The sequence below is a fragment of the Dendrobates tinctorius genome, unplaced genomic scaffold (assembly GCF_039654945.1).
Source record: "Dendrobates tinctorius isolate UK_male_01 unplaced genomic scaffold, ASM3965494v1 ptg000127l, whole genome shotgun sequence".
NCBI lineage: Eukaryota > Metazoa > Chordata > Amphibia > Anura > Dendrobatidae > Dendrobates > Dendrobates tinctorius.
In genome coordinates this window covers 11,437,109-11,455,036 of record NW_027361795.1, presented here as the reverse complement: position 1 = coordinate 11,455,036, position 17,928 = coordinate 11,437,109, and the positions used below count along the sequence as shown (strand labels likewise).

Here is a 17,928-nt window from a genome sequence, read left to right as displayed (position 1 = left end):
TTTGATGTGCATTTACTTTCTTTTTTTTTGAATGAGAGAAAAACACTGCAAAAATACTGAAAAAATGAACATGCTGCAGATTTGAAAAAAAAATGGTTCAAATGTGCAAGGAAAAAAATAAGCAGAATGTGTATGAGATTAACTAATCTCATTCATTTGGCTAGTTCAGTAAAATGCAGTTTATTACCCTTTAAAATGCATGGAACAAAATGCAGCATATGAACAAAGCTCAACAGTACTAAAGCATACTTACTTTACAGTCAGATATTTCAGATCAGCTCCATGTGAATTCATTCTCTTTAGTTTCTCTATACTGTCTCTCGTCTGAAAAATTTCAGTATTGATTATCAATATTGGTTTCTGTATGCTTGGATAGCAAGTATCCTCCAGAGGAAACATCCAGGGATCCAAAACTACTGCACACCTAAAAGACAGGAAAATGTAGCCGCAATGTCATGTGAAGAATAAAGGACACAGCAGCCGAGTTCCCTAATCTCTGGCCCATGATGTGTGGTTTGTGACTGCCTGCCAGCTTTGTGCCAACAGGTCTACCAAAGAGCTATGAAGAGCCAATCTTCAGATGGTGATCTCTGTGAATAGCCCTGCACCGAAGAGCAGATCTGGGAGAACATATTCTGGCCTTGGGGGTTTAGAGTTAATTTAAGTATGGTAAGCTGGAGGCAGGATGATACTATCCATCAGAAAAGGTGATGGAAGCTGGATGTGACTGTGTGGTGGGAGTGCTTTATGCAAGAATACTGAATGGGGGGATTGTGGGAACCCTTGGGTCTTTGTATACTGCCTCAGTGTGATTGCTCTGGCAAAGCTTTGGTTTTCAATATATTGGTAATGGGGGCTCTGGTTTTACTCTGGAGCGGGAGATGTATGTGGCTCGCGACACTCTCTCAGAGCTCACTGTGACTTCTCAAGGTCATACCTCGGCACTAATGTGGAGGAGCAATATGGCATGTTCTGTTACGTCTAGCAGCCGATCAGAACCAAAAGTAACAGGTTTGCAATTCTCAAGCTACAAGTCACTAGTAACTATGAGAGCGTGTATGGAGAAAGGGAGCTAAATCTGAGTATTGAAACCCTCTTTTAAATGTATTGTACAGTACTCTATTGGAGATTTACATGTGGAAGGCAGACTGGGTTGAGGAAGAAATCACACACATACAAGATCACCGATTGGTTGTAGTAGGAGAAAGCAGTACAGAAATGATACTGATACATGAGAGCTTGTGAAGTCAGCTCCTTCAATGATGTATTACTGAAAGGGACATGAAGCTAAGAGCAGGCTGTAAACTGCAAATTAGAGGGTTTTAGATTGTAGCCAGAAACTAAAAATATTTTATTATTTTTCAGAATTTTCCATAATGTTTCAAAAACCGGTCATACATTTTATTATTGTAATATAATGCAAGTACTCACCGGAAAATATCATACTTCACCAAATTAAGCAAGGCAGTGGCTCCCCCAAATGAGTGACCCATAACAGCTACCCTATTGAAGTCCATTCTATCCTAAAAGTATAGAGAGATATGTATAATAAAAAGAGTTTCTACAAAAACCTACACCAAGGATAGCAGTTATGTAAAAATGTTATTTTTACACAGAATTATCATCTCAGAGCGTGCAGGGATGGGAACATTTTGTTGTATAATAATAAATAGTCATGTTATAGGTTATTGTAAAGGCTTATCCCATTAACTTCAAGTGATGTATATGTTTTTCTCACCGGTTGGACGCATGGGTATGGAGGGGGCTCAGGAGGAGCACCCTCCTCTCATAGGAGATTGATATTTTAACTACAGCATATACACCTATATTCAAACGATCACAGGTTCAAGTCCCATAGAGGTTCTTAAAAAGGTCTAATTAAATAAATAAAAAAATAAATAAAAAGAAACCTAAAAATGCAAATTAATCCTTTATTCACATTCAAAAATAAAGAATATAAATAAAACAAATTATCTCACATTATCGCATCTGTAAAAAAAAAGAAAAAAAGACTCAAAACGCTAAAATTGCCATTTTTCTGTCATTGCTTCTCCCCGAAAAAAAGCAATGAAAAGTGATAAAAATGTCTCTTACCTAAAAATACTACCAAATAAAAAAACAAGCCTCACACAGGTTCAGTGACTAAAAGTAATAAAGTACTTGTTGAGAAAATAGTGACAAACTATTTTCTTTCCAAAAGTCAGATTTTTTTAAATCACTAAAAAAAAACTACTTTGATATTGGTGTATGGCCGGATTCACACTAGCTATTTTAAAATCAGTCCGATTTTGTTCCTGCAAAGTCGCACGAATGTAATGTGAGCGTCATGCGCTTTTCATGTGAGTACGATCCGAGTTTTCACACCTAGGATCCGATTTACATCCGAATGTAGTGTGATTGCTATCTGACTGCAATGCATGAGCTTTTACATAAAGAAATTCTCTGTCATTTATACATAGTATTCAAAGGAAATATTCTTCAAAACATAAATTTACACAGCTCTGGCAAAAATTAAGAGACCACTGCACAGTTTTATAAAAATCAGCTTCTCTACATGTCTGACTTCCATTCCAGTGTCAGTTGAATTCCAACCAGAGTACACCTCATTCTACTTAATGTGCTTCTGATTAGGTGATCACCTGAACCAAATCTTATTTAATGAAGGAAAGTATAAAAAACCCTGCTGTGGTGTTCACAATCCTCTTGCAATAGGACAAGCTGGATGGCAAAACAAGTGCTAGTAATATCCCAAAAGTAATAGGAATGAAAAAATAACTTTTAATCATGCCAAAGGAGTTGAAAAGAAAAGTCTTGAGTGAGGAAAAGAAGGGCTCAATTCTGGCTTTACTAGCAGAGGGAGACAGTGAGCGTCATGCTGCCTCCATCCTCAAAATTTCTAATATGGAAGTCCATTACAACAAGGTCAAGCAGCAGACATTGGGGACAACAAAGCTACAGACCGGCAGAGGGTGAAAACTCCTCTCCACTGACGGGGATGACCGTCATCTTATTTGAATGTCACTCAGCAACAGCAGGATGACATCAAATAACCTACAAAAGGAATGGCAGCTGGGGTGAAGTGCACAGCAAGAACAGTTCGCAACAGGCTCCTAGAGGCAGGGCTCAAGTCATGTAAAGCTAAAAAAAAGCTGTTCATCAATGAGAAGCAAAGGAGAGCCAGGCTGAAGTTTGCCAAAGACCATAAGGATAGGACCATAGAGGACTGGAGTAAGGTAATCTTCTCTGATGAGTCTAATTTTCAGCTTTGCCAAACACCTGGTCATCTAATGGTTAGACAGAGACCTGGAGAGGTGTACAAGCCACAGTGTCTTGCACCCATTGTGAAATTTGGTGGAGGATCGGTGATGATCTGGGCATGCTTCAGCAAGGCTGGAATTGGGCGGTTTAATCTTTGCGAAGGACATATGAATCAAGCCGCATACAAGGTTATTCTGGAAAAATAGTTGATTCCTTCTGCTCAGGCAATGTTCCCCAACTCTGAGCACTGTTTTTTTCAAGCAGGGCAATGCGCCATGCCACACAGCTAGGTCAATGTGTGGATGAAGGACCATCACATCAAATCCCTGTCATGGCCAGTCCAATCTCCAGACCTAAACCCCATTGAAAACCTCTGGAATGTAATCAAGAGGAAGATGGATAGTCACAAGCCATAAAACAAAGAAGAACTGCTTAAATTTTTGCAACCAGGAGTGGCATAAGGTCACTCAAAAGCAGTGTGAAAGACTGGTGGACAGCATGCCAAGACGCATGAAAGCTGTGATTAAAAATCATCGTTATTCCGCAAAATATTGATTTGTGAACTCTTCATGAGTTAAAACATTAGTATCGTTTCTAAATGATTATGAACTTGTTTTCTTAGCATTATTTGAGGTCTGCAAGCACTGCATTTTTTTTGTTCTTTTGACCATTTCTTATTTTCTGAAAATAAATACAAAATTTAGTGATTGGAAATTCGAAGACATGTTGTCAGTACTTTATAGAATAATAGAGCAATTTACATTTTACTCAAAAATATACCTATAAAGAGAAAAATCAGAGAAACTGAAAATTTTGTAGTGATCTCTTAAATATATACAGCTCTGGCAAAAATTATCTACTCTATGTGTATAAACTATATTTGGCTCTTCTATCCTGTCAGCTCCCGCTGTGATTTTACAGTACGTGGCAGATGAATTGCCGGCTTTTCTTAAGCAACAGAATATAACTCCAAGTAAGGCCTCGTTCACACGTACCGTTCTTTTCGCATTTCCGTGCGTTTTTGAGGCGAAAACGCGAAAAATAAGCTTCCCATGCATTCCTATGGGATTCCACAATGCTGTGCTAATGCTGCGGTTTTTACCGTGGCGGAATCGCTTCGCGGTAAAAAACGCAGCATGCTCATTAATTTTGCGGAATCGCGGCAATCCCACACCCATAGGAATGCATTGTTCTGCTTGGCTGTGCACACCATGCGAAAAGTAAGCAGAACATTTGCGGATGGTACCCACGGTCCGGAGGAGAGGAGACTGTCCTCTGGGCTTTGGGTACCATATCCCTGTAAAAAATAGCCTTTGCGAGCAATGACGTCCGTTCTCGCGGGATCGCGATCCCGCGAGAACGGACGTCATCGCGGTAATTGCCGCAAAGGATTACTGGGACTGGGAGCGTGGAGAGAGGCGGGAAGGCTGTGCGGGAAGTCGGAAGGTGAGAATAACAATATTTTTTTTTTTATTATTATTTTTTACATTCTATCTTTACTATTGATGCCGCATAGGCGGCCTCAATATTAAAAAGTTGGTCACATTCGTCAAACACTATGTTTGACGAGTGTGACCAACCTGTCAATCAGTTCTCCAAGCGATGCTACAGATCGCTTGGAAAACGCTAGCAATTCTGCAAGCTAATTACACTTGCAAAATGCTAGTTTTTCCACGTGAAAATCGCGGGAATTTAAAATGCGATTTTCCAGCGGAATGGAATTCCGGAATTATCGCGGTAATTTCCGCGAGAGTTCCGCTACGTGTGAACCCAGCCTAAATCAAACTTCTGTGAAATCAAACTGTCCACTTAGGAAGCAACACTGATTGACAATCAATTTCACATGCTGTTGTGCAAATGGAATAGACAACAGATGGAAAATTATTGGCAATTATCAATAAAGGAGTGGTTCTGCAGGTGGGGAACACAGACCACATCTCAGTACCAATGCCTTCTGGCTGATGTTTTGGTCACTTTTGAATGTTGGTTGTGCTTTCACACTCGTGGTAGCATGAGACGGACTCTACAACCCACACAAGTGGCTCAGGTAGTGCAGCTCATCCAGGAAGGCACATCAATGCGAGCTGTGGCAAGGTTTGCTGTGTCTGTGAGCGTAGTGTCCAGAGGCTGGAGACGCTACCAGGAGACAGGCCAGTACACCAGGAGATGTGGAGGGGGCTGTAGGAGGGCAACAACCCAGCAGCAGGACCGCTACCTCAGCCTTTGTGCAAGGAGGAACAGGAGGAGTACTGCTAGAGCCCTGCAAAATGACCTCCAGCAGGCCACAAATTTGAATGTGTCTGCACAAACGGTTAGAAACTGACTCCATGAGGATGGTCTGAGTGCCCGACGTTCACAGATGGGGGTTGTGCTCACAGCCCAACTCCATGCAGAACGCATTTTTTGAGGTTTTTGGGCTATAATAGTATTGTGCAGTTTTTAACTGCTATGATTCAGGTTTTTCTGACCACATGATTGGATTGGCAGATTCAGCTGGTTAGATTTGGTTTGACTGCTATACCTTATCTCTTTCCAGCAATACAATAGCCCGTTTTTTACTAGGCTTTATAATAGGGGACATCTGTGCAATTTTATATTGTTATTTTTGTACTTAATAAAAGTTATATTTTAATAGGGTTTTTTTTCCAGTTAGTCGGTTAGAGGTAACCCTTGTTCACATTATACTTGTTAGTTGGTGTCATGTTACCCTTGGGAAAATAAAAATTGGGGGTGAAAAGATCATATTTGTGGAAAAAATATGATTTTTTTAATTTTACGGCTCTACGTTATAAACTTCTGTGAAGCTCTTGAGGGATCAAAGTACTCACCACAAATTTAGATAAGTTAGTTGGGGGGTCTAGTTTCCAAAATGGGGTCAGTTATGGGGGGCTTCCACTGTTTAGGTACATCAGGGGCTCGCCAAACGCGACATGGCGTCCGCTCTCGATTCCAGCCAATTTGACATTCAAAACCTCAAATGATGCTCCTTCCCTTCTGAGCACTGCCGTGCGCCTAAAGATTGGTCTTCCTCCACACATGGGGTATCGGTGTACTCAGGAGAAATTGCACAACAAATATTGTGGTTCATTTTCACCTGATACTGTAGGGATTCAACTCGCTCAGGTGCAGTGGGAGACAGTCTAGAGGCAGGTTCCTTTAAAGTTCATGCGGTTTATTACATCATAAACCCATCCAGCAGCAAGTAACAAGGAAAATATCCATCAGCTCAAAGGGAAAACATAAAGGTCCGTTTCTTCAGGCTCAGTCTTGGAGCCTCAGCCTACACACAGGAGGCTTGTCCCTCCTCACATACAGCTGCTTGGTTCAGGAGCAGGCCACATTATAAGGGTGTAGCCACACCCACGAACCCAGCAGCTGACTGGTCACATGACTGTGACCTCACCACAGGTCCTTGCAAAAACAGTAATAAAGCAACATCTATTATGCCTTATATTATGGGGACAAGCCATCTATGAGACACATATCTCCCATCGATTATACAACCCTTAGCCACGCCACAATACCCTTGACAAAATTTTAAAAAAATGTGTCCGAAGTAAAATTTTTGGGAAAAAAAGTTAAATGTTCATTTTTCCTTCCACATTGCTTCAATTCTTGTGAAGTACCTAAAGGGTTAATAAACTTCTTGAATGTGGTTTTAAACACCTTGAGGGGTGCAGTTTTTAGAATGGTGTTACTTTTGGGTATTTTCTGTTATATTGACCCCCCAAACTCACTTCAAATGTGAGATGGTCCCTAAAAAAAAATGGTTTTGTAAATTTTGTTGGAAAAATGAGAAATCGCTGGTTAACTTTTAACCCTTATAACTTTCTAACAAACAAAAATTATGTTTCCAAAATTGTGCTGATGTAAAGTAGACATGTGGGAAATGTTATTTATTATCTATTTTGTGTGACACAACTCTCTGATTTAAGGGTACAAAAATTAAAAGTTTTCTTTATTCATAAATAAACGCAAGTCATATTGAAGAAATTTTACCACTAACATGAAGTACAATATGTCACGAAAAAACAATCTCGGAATCCGTTGAAGCGTTCCAGAGTTATAACCACATAAAGTGACAGTGGTACGATTTCAAAATTAAGGCCTGGTCATTAACCTACAAAGTGGCTTGGTCCTTAAGGGGTTAAATAAAAAGAACCTAGACATGTTTGGTGTCTGTGAACTCGTAATGACCTGGAGAATCATAATGGCAGGTCAGTTTAAGCATTTAGTGAACATGGTAAAAAAAAACAAAATAAAATTATGGATTTGCACTTTTTCGCAATTTCACCGAACTTGGAATGTTTCCCCTATTTTCCAGTACATTATATCATAAAATCAATGTGTATTCAAAAGTACAACTCGTCCTGCAAAAACCAAGCCCTTAATCAAAAACCCACAATTCTTTTGTTTTCTCTTTTGTGTTTTATTCTTGTAGCATTCACATTACGGGATGAATAATGGTCCAATTTTATAGTATGTGCTCATATAAATTGGGTGGTACCGTATTCTATCATTTTTTATGTTTTGCTACTTTTGCACAAGAAAACCACTTTTTAACAAAAAACATTTTTTTCTTTGTATCATCTTCTGAGAGCATTATTTGTTTCATTAACTGAGGTTTATGAGGGCTTTCTTTTTGTGTAATAAGCTGTCACTTCATTGCTAACATTATTGGATGTGCATCCTTTTTATTACATTTTTTACTGAGGTGGGATGAAGAAAAACACTATTTTGAGGCTGGTTTCACACTTGCGTTTTTTTTCGCGGGATTTTAGCGCTAAAAAACGCATGCGTTTTTTTTTCCTATACTTTGCATGGGATGCGCTTATGTGCGCATACACATGCGTTTGTATGCGTTTTTCCGCGCATGCGTTTTTTTGCGGTATGCGCTCGGGCGCACAAAATGCATCCTGTTGCATTTTTTGGGCGTCCGACTTGCCTCAAAAAAACGCATGCGCACGCAATGCATTTTTTTACAGCAAGACACCCATTATGGGTCTATGGGTGCGCATATGTGCGCATTGGCATGCTTATGTATGCGTTTTTTTGCGCATGCGTTTTTTTTTTAACCATTAGTTGGACAATGGAATTTAGGGGTTTGGGTTAGAGTTAGGGTTAGTTAAGGGGGTTTAGGGTTAGGGTTAGCTAGGGTTAGGGTTAGTATGGTTTGGTTAAGGGTTAGGGTCAGGGTTAGGGTTAGTATGGTTTGGTTAAGGGTTAGGGTTAGGGTCAGGGTCAGGGTCAGGGTTAGGGTTAGTAAAGTCATGGTTTGGGTTAGTGTGAGGGGCCACCTAATGTTGGAAAAAACCGCAAACGCGGTAAAAACGCACTAAAAACGCATACAAACGCATAAAAACGCTGCGTTTTTTCATGCATGCTCATAAAAATGCTTGAAAAAAACGCAGCATTTGTATGCGTTTGTATGCGTTTTTTCAATGCGTTTTTTTGCGGGAAAAACGCGCTGCAAAAAAAAGCAAGTGTGAAATTAGCCTGAGTACTGCTTTTTCTCATTTTTTTTTCTACGAAGATCACCTTGCGCAATAAATAATGCAATGGTGTTAGATAATGAATCATTATAAATGTGGTGATTCCTAGTATCGGTTTTATGGTATATCCCATTTTTTTATTTTTACATATTTTTTGGGAAAACTGGGATGTTTGTTTTTAACTATTTTTAAACACAAAAAACATTACTTTAGTCATTTCAGAGGGTGTAGGGAATAATAATGAATTTATATTACCAAAATGTAATCTTATGAAGATATATTGTGTATAAACAGTATTATGGAGCATGCGTTATTTCATATTGTGTAAGTGAGAGTTCAGTGGTTAGAAGCTACGGGATGTGATGGAGAAAGTATACTGTAATTGAGATTTGTGTCTAGAGCTCGGAACTGCAAAGTTCAGCAGATGTCATATAAAGATTAAAGCCACAATATTGTTAGTGAGCCGGAGAAGGACAGGAAAATGAGAGATTATGTATTTACACATGAGGTGGAGCGTTTCCTGCCAACGATTTGGCACCAACCGTCTGAAATACTATGCCACAGCTGGCAGAGTTCACGGCTTACTTCACACTGTAAGAACGCAGAATAGCAATGCACACAGTGACATCTGTTCATATCTAGTGTGGTCTTCTGTTACAGCCGACATACAGTACCAACCAGGAGTATGGAGGCTCTGTCCATGGCTGACTGTCAGCTCTAAATATGGATTTCAGGGACAGACTTTGTGAAATCTACTCTGACTATCGGGTCCTAGGGCAGCACTGGTCTTCACCCTTTAAAGGGAATCTGTCACCGGAAGTTGGCGGCCTATGTAAATGGCCTGTGTCCGGTCCGATGGGCGGTGTTTCTTCTTTTTTTCTCCACCCCATCCGTGGCCCCATCTGCGATCTTTTCCGGAATTCTAGTAGTTCTACTCCATAGTTCGTGCGTGCGCAAAGCAATCTTGCTTCGCGCACGTGCAGTATGCTTTGCCCAACTGCGGGCAAAGCCGAAAATCATTACTGCGCATGCGCCGGTACACTATCTCCCGGAAGTATTTCGCCGTGTTCCGGGACTTAGTGTACCGGCGCATATGATGTCTCTGCTACTCTATATTGTTATACTCCATTACACAGTGGACACTAGTAATCATGCAGATGCTTTACTTATAAAAATATACATCTACACACGTTTTACACCAGGAATAAAAGAAAAATCATAAAAATCCATTTGGGTGAAACTCCTGCATGCAGAAATACAACTGTATTGGGTCATCTTATCTTTATTGTCTTCGGTTTTACAGAAGAAGCTGGCACGGACCGTCTCCATGGCAACCATGCCACCTGTCCACACAGCGAAACGACATTCATACACAGCCACAAACCTGGTGATGTCTGGAACATGTCACTCTGATACTTAAGATATAAGGTCATGGATTCATAGATTAGCTTTTATGCAATTAAACAATGAAAATTGGAGAAGCCCATATCCATATGCCAGCATGTTATTGTTATCTTGTCAGGCCTCTAGTGGTCATCACATAGTCATGAAATGTGAGTGCAGTTCTATGTGATGACCACTAGAGGCCTGACAAGATAACAATAACATGCTGGCATATGACTATAGTGATAGTCATGAAATGTGAGTGCAGCTCTATCACTATAGTCATATGCCAGCATGTTATTGTTATCTTGTCAGGCCTCTAGTGGTCAACACATAGAACTGCACTCACATTTCATGACTATCACCATAGTCATATGCCAGCATGCTATTGTTACACCTTGTCTGACCTCAAGTGGTCATCACACAGCACTGCAATCACATTGCATGCTTATAATTACAGTATAGTCATATTCCAGCATGTTATTGTTATCTTGTCTGACCTCTATTGGTCATCACACTGCATTGCGATCACATTTCATGCTTATAATTACAGTATAGTCATATTCCAGCATGTTATTGTTATCTTGTCTGACCTCTAGTGGTCATCACACTGCATTGCGATCACATTTCATGCTTATAATTACAGTATAGTCATATTCCAGCATGTTATTGTTACACCTTGTCTGACCTCTAGTGGTCATCACACAGCACTGCAATCACATTTCATGCTTATAATTACAGTATAGTCATATTCCAGCATGTTATTGTTACATCTTGTCTGACCTCTAGTGGTCATCACACCGCACTGTGATCATATTTCATGCTTATAATTATAGTATAGTCATAATCCAGCATGTTATTGGTACATCTTGTCTGACCTCTAGTGGTCATAACTAGTGTTGAGCGATACCACCCGATATTGAAAAATATCGGATCGGATTGGATCGGCCGATCTAAAAAAAGTATCGGGTATCGCCGATTCCGATCCCGGAAGTCCCATTCAAGTCAATGGAACAGAAATATCGGAATTGAAAAAAACCCTTTCTTTCCTTGTAGGTTAATTCTACATGAAAAAAAAAACAAATAAGAATAATGTGGAATGTTTTGTGGGAGGTGTAGGAGACATTAACCCCTTCACCCCCAAGGGTGGTTTGCACGTTCATGACCGGGCCAATTTTTACAATTCTGACCACTGTACCTTTATGAGGTCATAACTCTGGAACGCTTCCATGGATCCCGGTGATTCTGACATTGTTTTCTCGTGACATATTGTACTTCATGTTAGTGGTAAAATTTCATTCAAATAACTTGCGTTTATTTGTGAGAAAAACGGAAATTTGGCGAAAATTTTGAAAATTTCGCAATTTTCCAACTTTGAATTTTTATGCCCTTAAATCACAGAGATACGGCACACAAAAAACTTGATAACTAACATTTCCCACATGTTTACTTTACATCAGCACAATTTTGGAACCAAAATTTTTTTTTGTTAGGAAGTTATAAGGGTTAAAAGTTGACCAGCGATTTCTCATTTTTACAACACCATTTTATTTTTAGGACCACATCACATTTGAAGCCACTTTGAGGGGTCTATATGATAGAAAATACCCAAAAGTGACACCATTCTAAAAACTGCACCCCTTAAAGTGCTCAAAACCACATTCAAGAAGTTTATTAACCCTTTAGGTGCGTCACAGGAATTATTTTTGAATATTTAAAAAAAAATGAACATCTAACTTTTTTTCATAAAAAAAATACTTCAGGTTCAATTTTTTTTATTTTACCAAGGGTAACAGGAGAAATTGGACTGCAAAAGTTATTGTGCAATTTATCCTGAGTACGCAGATACCTGATATGTGGGGGGGAACCACTGTTTCGGTGCATGGCAGAGCTCAGAATGGAAGGAGCGCCGTTTGACTTTTTCAATGCAAAATTGGCTGGAATTCAGATTGGACGCCATGTCACGTTTGGAGAGTCCCTGATGTACCTAAACAGTGGAAACCCCCTACAAGTGACCCCATTTTGGAAACTAGACCCCCAAAGGAACTTATCTAGATATGTGGTGAGAACTTTGAACCCACAAGGGCTTTACAGAAGTTTATAACGTACAGCGGTACAATTAAAAAATCATATTTTTTCCACAAAAATGATCTTTTCACCCCAATTTTTATTTTCCCAAGGGTAACAAGACCCTAAAAGTTATTGTGCAATTTGTCCTGAGTACGCTGATACCCCACATGTGGGGGTAAACCACTATTTGGGCGCATGGCAGAGCTCGGAAGGGAAGCAGCGCCATTTGACATTTTTGGCTGGAATTGAGATCGGACACCATGTCGCGTTTGGAAAACCCCTGATGTACCAAAACAGTGGAAACCCCCCACAAATGACACCATTTTGGAAACTAGACCCCCTAAGGAACTTATCTAGATGTGTGGTGAGAACTTTGAACCCCCATGGGCTTCACAGAAGTTTATAACATAAAGCCATACAATTAAAAAATCATATTTTTTCCACAAAAATGATCTTTTCACCCTCAATTCTTATTTTTCCAAGGGTAACAGGACCCTAAAAGTTATTGTGCAATTTGTCCTGAGTACGCTGATACCCCACATGTGGGGGTAAACCACTATTTGGGCGCATGGCAGAGCTCGGAAGGGAAGCAGCGCCATTTGACGTTTTTGGCTGGAATTGAGATCGGACACCATGTCGCGTTTGGAAAACCCCTGATGTACCAAAACAGTGGAAACCCCCCACAAATGACACCATTTTGGAAACTAGACCCCCTAAGGAACTTATCTAGATGTGTGGTGAGAACTTTGAACCCCCATGGGCTTCACAGAAGTTTATAACATAAAGCCATACAATTAAAAAATCATATTTTTTCCACAAAAATGATCTTTTCACCCTCAATTCTTATTTTTCCAAGGGTAACAGGACCCTAAAAGTTATTGTGCAATTTGTCCTGAGTACGCTGATACCCCACATGTGGGGGTAAACCACTATTTGGGCGCATGGCAGAGCTCGGAAGGGAAGCAGCGCCATTTGACGTTTTTGGCTGGAATTGAGATCGGACACCATGTCGCGTTTGGAAAACCCCTGATGTACCAAAACAGTGGAAACCCCCCACAAATGACACCATTTTGGAAACTAGACCCCCTACGGAACTTATCTAGATGTGTGGTGAGCACTTTGACCCCCCCAGTGCTTCACAGAAGTTTATAATGCCCGGGCGTGAAAATAAAAAATTCGTATTTTTTCCACAAACATGATCTTTTAGTCACCATTTTTTTATTTTCCCAAGGGTACCAGGAGAAATTGGACCCCAAAAGTTGTTGTCCAATTTGTCCTCAGTATGCTGATACCCCATATGTGGGAGAAAACTACTGTATGGGCACACGTCGGGGCTCGGAAGGGAAGTAGTGACGTTTTGGAATGCAGACTTTGATGGAATGGTCTGCGGGTGTCATGTTGCCTTTGGAGAGCCCCTAATGTACCTAAACAGTGGAAACCCCCACAAATGACACCATTTTGTAAACTAGACCCCCCAAGGAACTTATCTAGATGTGTGGTGAGCACTTTGAACCCCCCAGTGCTTCACAGAAGTTTATAACGCCCGGGCGTGAAAATAAAAAATTCGTATTTTTTCCACAAACATGATCTTTTAGTCACCATTTTTTTATTTTCCCAAGGGTACCAGGAGAAATTGGACCCCAAAAGTTGTTGTCCAATTTGGCCTGAGTACGCTGACACCCCATATGTGGGAGAAAACTACTGTATGGACACACGTCGGGGCTCGGAAGGGAAGCAGTGACGTTTTGGAATGCAGACTTTGATGGAATGGTCTGCGGGTGTCATGTGCGTTTGGAGAGCCCCTGATGTACCTAAACTATTGAAACTCCCCACAAGTGACCCCATTTTGGACACTAGACCCCCCACGGAACTTATCTAGATGTGTGGTGAGCACTTTGAACCCCCAAGTGCTTCACAGAAGTTTATAACACTCGTACGTGAAAATAAAAAAATCATTTTTTTCCACAAAAATGATATTTTTGCCCCCAATTTTTTATTTTCCTAAGGGTAACAGGAGAAATTGGACCCCAAAAATTGTTTTGCAATTTGTCCTGAGTAGGTTGATACCCTACATGTGGGGTAAAACACTGTTTGGGCGCATGGCAGAGCTTGGAAGGGAAGGAGCAACATTTGACTTTTTCAACTCAGAATTGGCTGGAATTGAGATCAGACGCCATGTTGCATTTGGAGAGCCCCTGATGTGCCCAAACAGTGGAAACCCCCCAATTATAACTCCAACCCTAACCCCAACACACCCCTAACCCTAATCTGAGCCCTAACCCTAGCCCTAACGGGAAAATGGAGATAAATACTTTTTTTTTAATTTTATTATTTTTCCCTAACTAAGGGGGTGATGACGGGGGGTTTGATTTACTATTTATGGCGGTTTTTATATTTGGCAGCTTTCGCAGGCTAAAAGACGCTTTTTATTGTAAAAATAGTTTTTGCATCACCACATATTGAGAGCTATAATTTTTCCGTATTTTGACCCACCGAGTCATGTGAGGTCTTATTTTTTGCGGGACGAGTTGACGTTTTTATTGGTACCATTTTCGGGCACGTGACATTTTTTGATCGCTTTTTATTCCTATTTTTGGGACACAGAATGAACAAAAACCAGCGTTTCATGAATTTCTTTTGGGGGGGTGCGTTTACACCGTTCCGCGTGCGGTAAAATTGATAAAGCGGTTTTATTCTTCGGGTCAGTACGGTTACAGCGATACCTCATTTATGTCATTTTTTTATGTTTTTGTCGGTTTTATGCATTGAAAACTATTTTATATAAAAAATAATTATTTTTGCATCGCTTTATTCTGTGAGCTATAACTTTTTTATTTTTTCGCTGATGATGCTGTGTGGCGGCTCGTTTTTTGCGGGACAAGATGACGTTTTCAGCGGTACCATGGATATTTATATGCGTCTTTTTGATCGCGCGTTATTACACTTTTTGTTTGGCGGTATGATAATAAATCATTATTTTTTGCTTCGTTTTTTATTTTTATTTTTTAAGGGGTTCGCTAAAGGGGTTAACTAATGGGACAGTTTTATAGGGCGGGTCATTACGGACGCGGCGATACCTAATATGTGTACTTTTATTGTTTTTTTTTATTATTATTTCCAAAAAATGGATTTATTGGGGGAATATTTTTTTTTTTTTCTAATTTATTTGGCGATTTTTTTTAAATTATTTTAACACTTTTTTTTATTTTTTTTTTTACTTACATCACTGTCCTGTGACAGATCGCTGATCTGTCACATCACAGATCACTGTGACAGATCAGCGATCTGACACAGGCACTGCAGAAGGCTTCCTCATGCCTGCGCTTTGCAGGCACTGAGGAAGCCAGCTTCCTCAGGCCCCCGAAGGCCCCCGTCGCCATCTTGGATCCGTGGGCCTGGAGGAAAGGAGTCCCCCGCAGCAGCGCTGCACATTGCGCTGCCGTGGGGGGCTCAGGGAAGCACGGAGGGAGCCCCCTCCCTGCCGATGCTTCCCTTTAACCCCCGGTACACCGCGATCATGTTTGATCGCGGTGTGCAAGGGGTTAACGTGTCGGGGGCGGTCCGTGACCGCCCCTGACACATTGTGCCGGGTGTCAGCTGTGATAATCAGCTGACACCCGGCCGCGATCAGCGGCGCTCACCACGTGGGCGCCGCTGATCGCGCTAGACGTACTATCCCGTCCATGGGCATAGGGGCCCGGGTCCCATGGACGGGATAGTACGTCTCATGTCAGGAAGGGGTTAAAGCCATAGAGCTTTAGCCCAATCAAATGGAATAGCAGGAATTATTATTATTTTTTTTTTTTTAAAGACGTTCGTAGTTACAAAGATATTGACTATGTTAACCTCTTTAATATTTTGTCAGATATGTACAGTCATGGCCAAAAGTTTTGAGAATGACACAAATATTAATTTTTACAAAGTCTACTGCTTCATTTTTCTAATGACAATTTGCATATACTCCAGAATGTTATAAAGAGTGATCAGCTTAACAGCAATTACTTGTAAAGTCAATATTTGCCTAGAAAATGAACTTTATCCCCCAAAACACATTTCAACATCATTGCAGCCCTGCCTTAAAAGGACCAGCTAACATCGTTTCAGTGATTGCTCCATTAACACAGGTGTGGGTGTTGATGAGGACAGGGCTGGAGATCAATCTGTCATGATTAAGTAAGAATGACACCACTGGACACTTTAAAAGGAGGCTGGTGCTTGGCATCATTGTTTCTCTTCTGTTAACCATGGTTATCTCTAAAGAAACACGTGCAGTCATCATTGCACTGCACAAAAATGGCCTAACAGGGAAGAGTATCGCAGCTAGAAAGATTGCACCTCAGTCAACAATCTATCGCATCATCAAGAACTTCAAGGAGAGAGGTTCCCTTGTTGCCAAAAAGGCTCCAGGGCGCCCAAGAAAGACCAGCAAGCGCCAGGACCGTCTCTTAAAAGTGTTTCAGCTGCGGGATCGGGCTACCAGCAGTGCAGAGCTTGCTCAGGAATGGCAGCAGGCAGGTGTGAGTGCATCTGCACGCACTGTGAGGCGGAGACTCTTGGAGCAAGGCCTGGTCTCAAGGAGGGCAGCAAAGAAGCCACTTCACTCCAGAAAAAACATCATGGACAGACTGATATTCTGCAAGAGGTACAGGGAGTGGACTGCTGAGGACAGGGGTAAAGTCATTTTCTCTGATGAATCCCCTTTTCGATTGTTTGGGACATCTGGAAAACGGCTTATTCGGAGAAGACCAGGTGAGCGCTACCACCAGTCTTGTCTCATGCCAACTGTCAAGCATCCTGAAACCATTCATGTGTGGGGTTGCTTCTCAGCCAAGGGAATGGGCTCTCTCTCAGTCTTGCCTAAAAACACAGCCATGAATAAAGAATGGTACCAGAATGTCCTCCAAGAGCAACTTCTCCCAACCGTCCAAGAGCAGTTTGGCGATCAACAATGCCTTTTTCAACATGATGGAGCACCTTGCCATAAAGCAATGGTGGTAACTAAATGGCTCAGGGAACAAAACATAAGAGATTTTGGGACCATGGCCTGGAAACTCCCCAGATCTTCATCCCATTGAGAACTTGTGGTCAATCATCAAGAGACGGGTGGACAAACAAAAACCTTCAAATTCAGACAAAATAAAAGCATTGATTTTGCAAGAATGGACTGCTATCAGTCAGGATTTGATCCAGAAGTTGATTGAGAGCATGCCAGGGAGAATTGCAGAGGTCCTGAAGAAGAAGGGTCAACACTGCAAATATTGACTTGCTGCATTAACTCATTCTAACTGTCAATATAACCTTTTGTTACTCATAATATTGTTGCAATTATATTTCTGTATGTGATAAAAACATCTGACAAACACACATAAAAACCAGAGGGCAGCAGATCATGTGAAAATATAATATTTGTGTCATTCTCAAAACTTTTGGCCGTGACTGTATGTTTCACTACTTCCATGCTCTTCACCTTCTTTTTTACTTCTCCCACACTTTCTCCTTCATCATTCTCAGCTGCATCTTTTTCATTAACTTCTTCTTCACCTTATTCATCTTCTGCTTCTTCGTCACCTTCTTCCTATTATTCTTTTTTTTTTACATTCTTCATATTCTTCGTATTCAACTATTATTCTTCTTCATATTCAACTTCTTCATCTTCTTCCTATTCTTCTTCTTCATCATATTCTTATTTGTGTCAGGCATTCCTGTTGTTGTAATCTATAAAAGT

General features: G+C 40.7%; 1 protein-coding gene across 2 annotated transcripts in view; it reads right to left on the bottom strand.

Moving 5' to 3' along the window:
* Window positions 1–17,928, bottom strand: part of LOC141047419 (platelet-activating factor acetylhydrolase 2, cytoplasmic-like) — a 94,035-nt gene that overhangs the window by 60,998 nt on the left and 15,109 nt on the right. For both annotated transcript variants that reach the window (XM_073542504.1, XM_073542505.1), the window contains 2 exons: window positions 1,432–1,523; window positions 254–424 (listed from right to left, as the gene is read on the bottom strand). In XM_073542504.1, coding sequence (XP_073398605.1) covers window positions 254–424; window positions 1,432–1,523 — 263 coding nt within the window. The remainder of the gene's footprint in view (window positions 1–253; window positions 425–1,431; window positions 1,524–17,928) is intronic.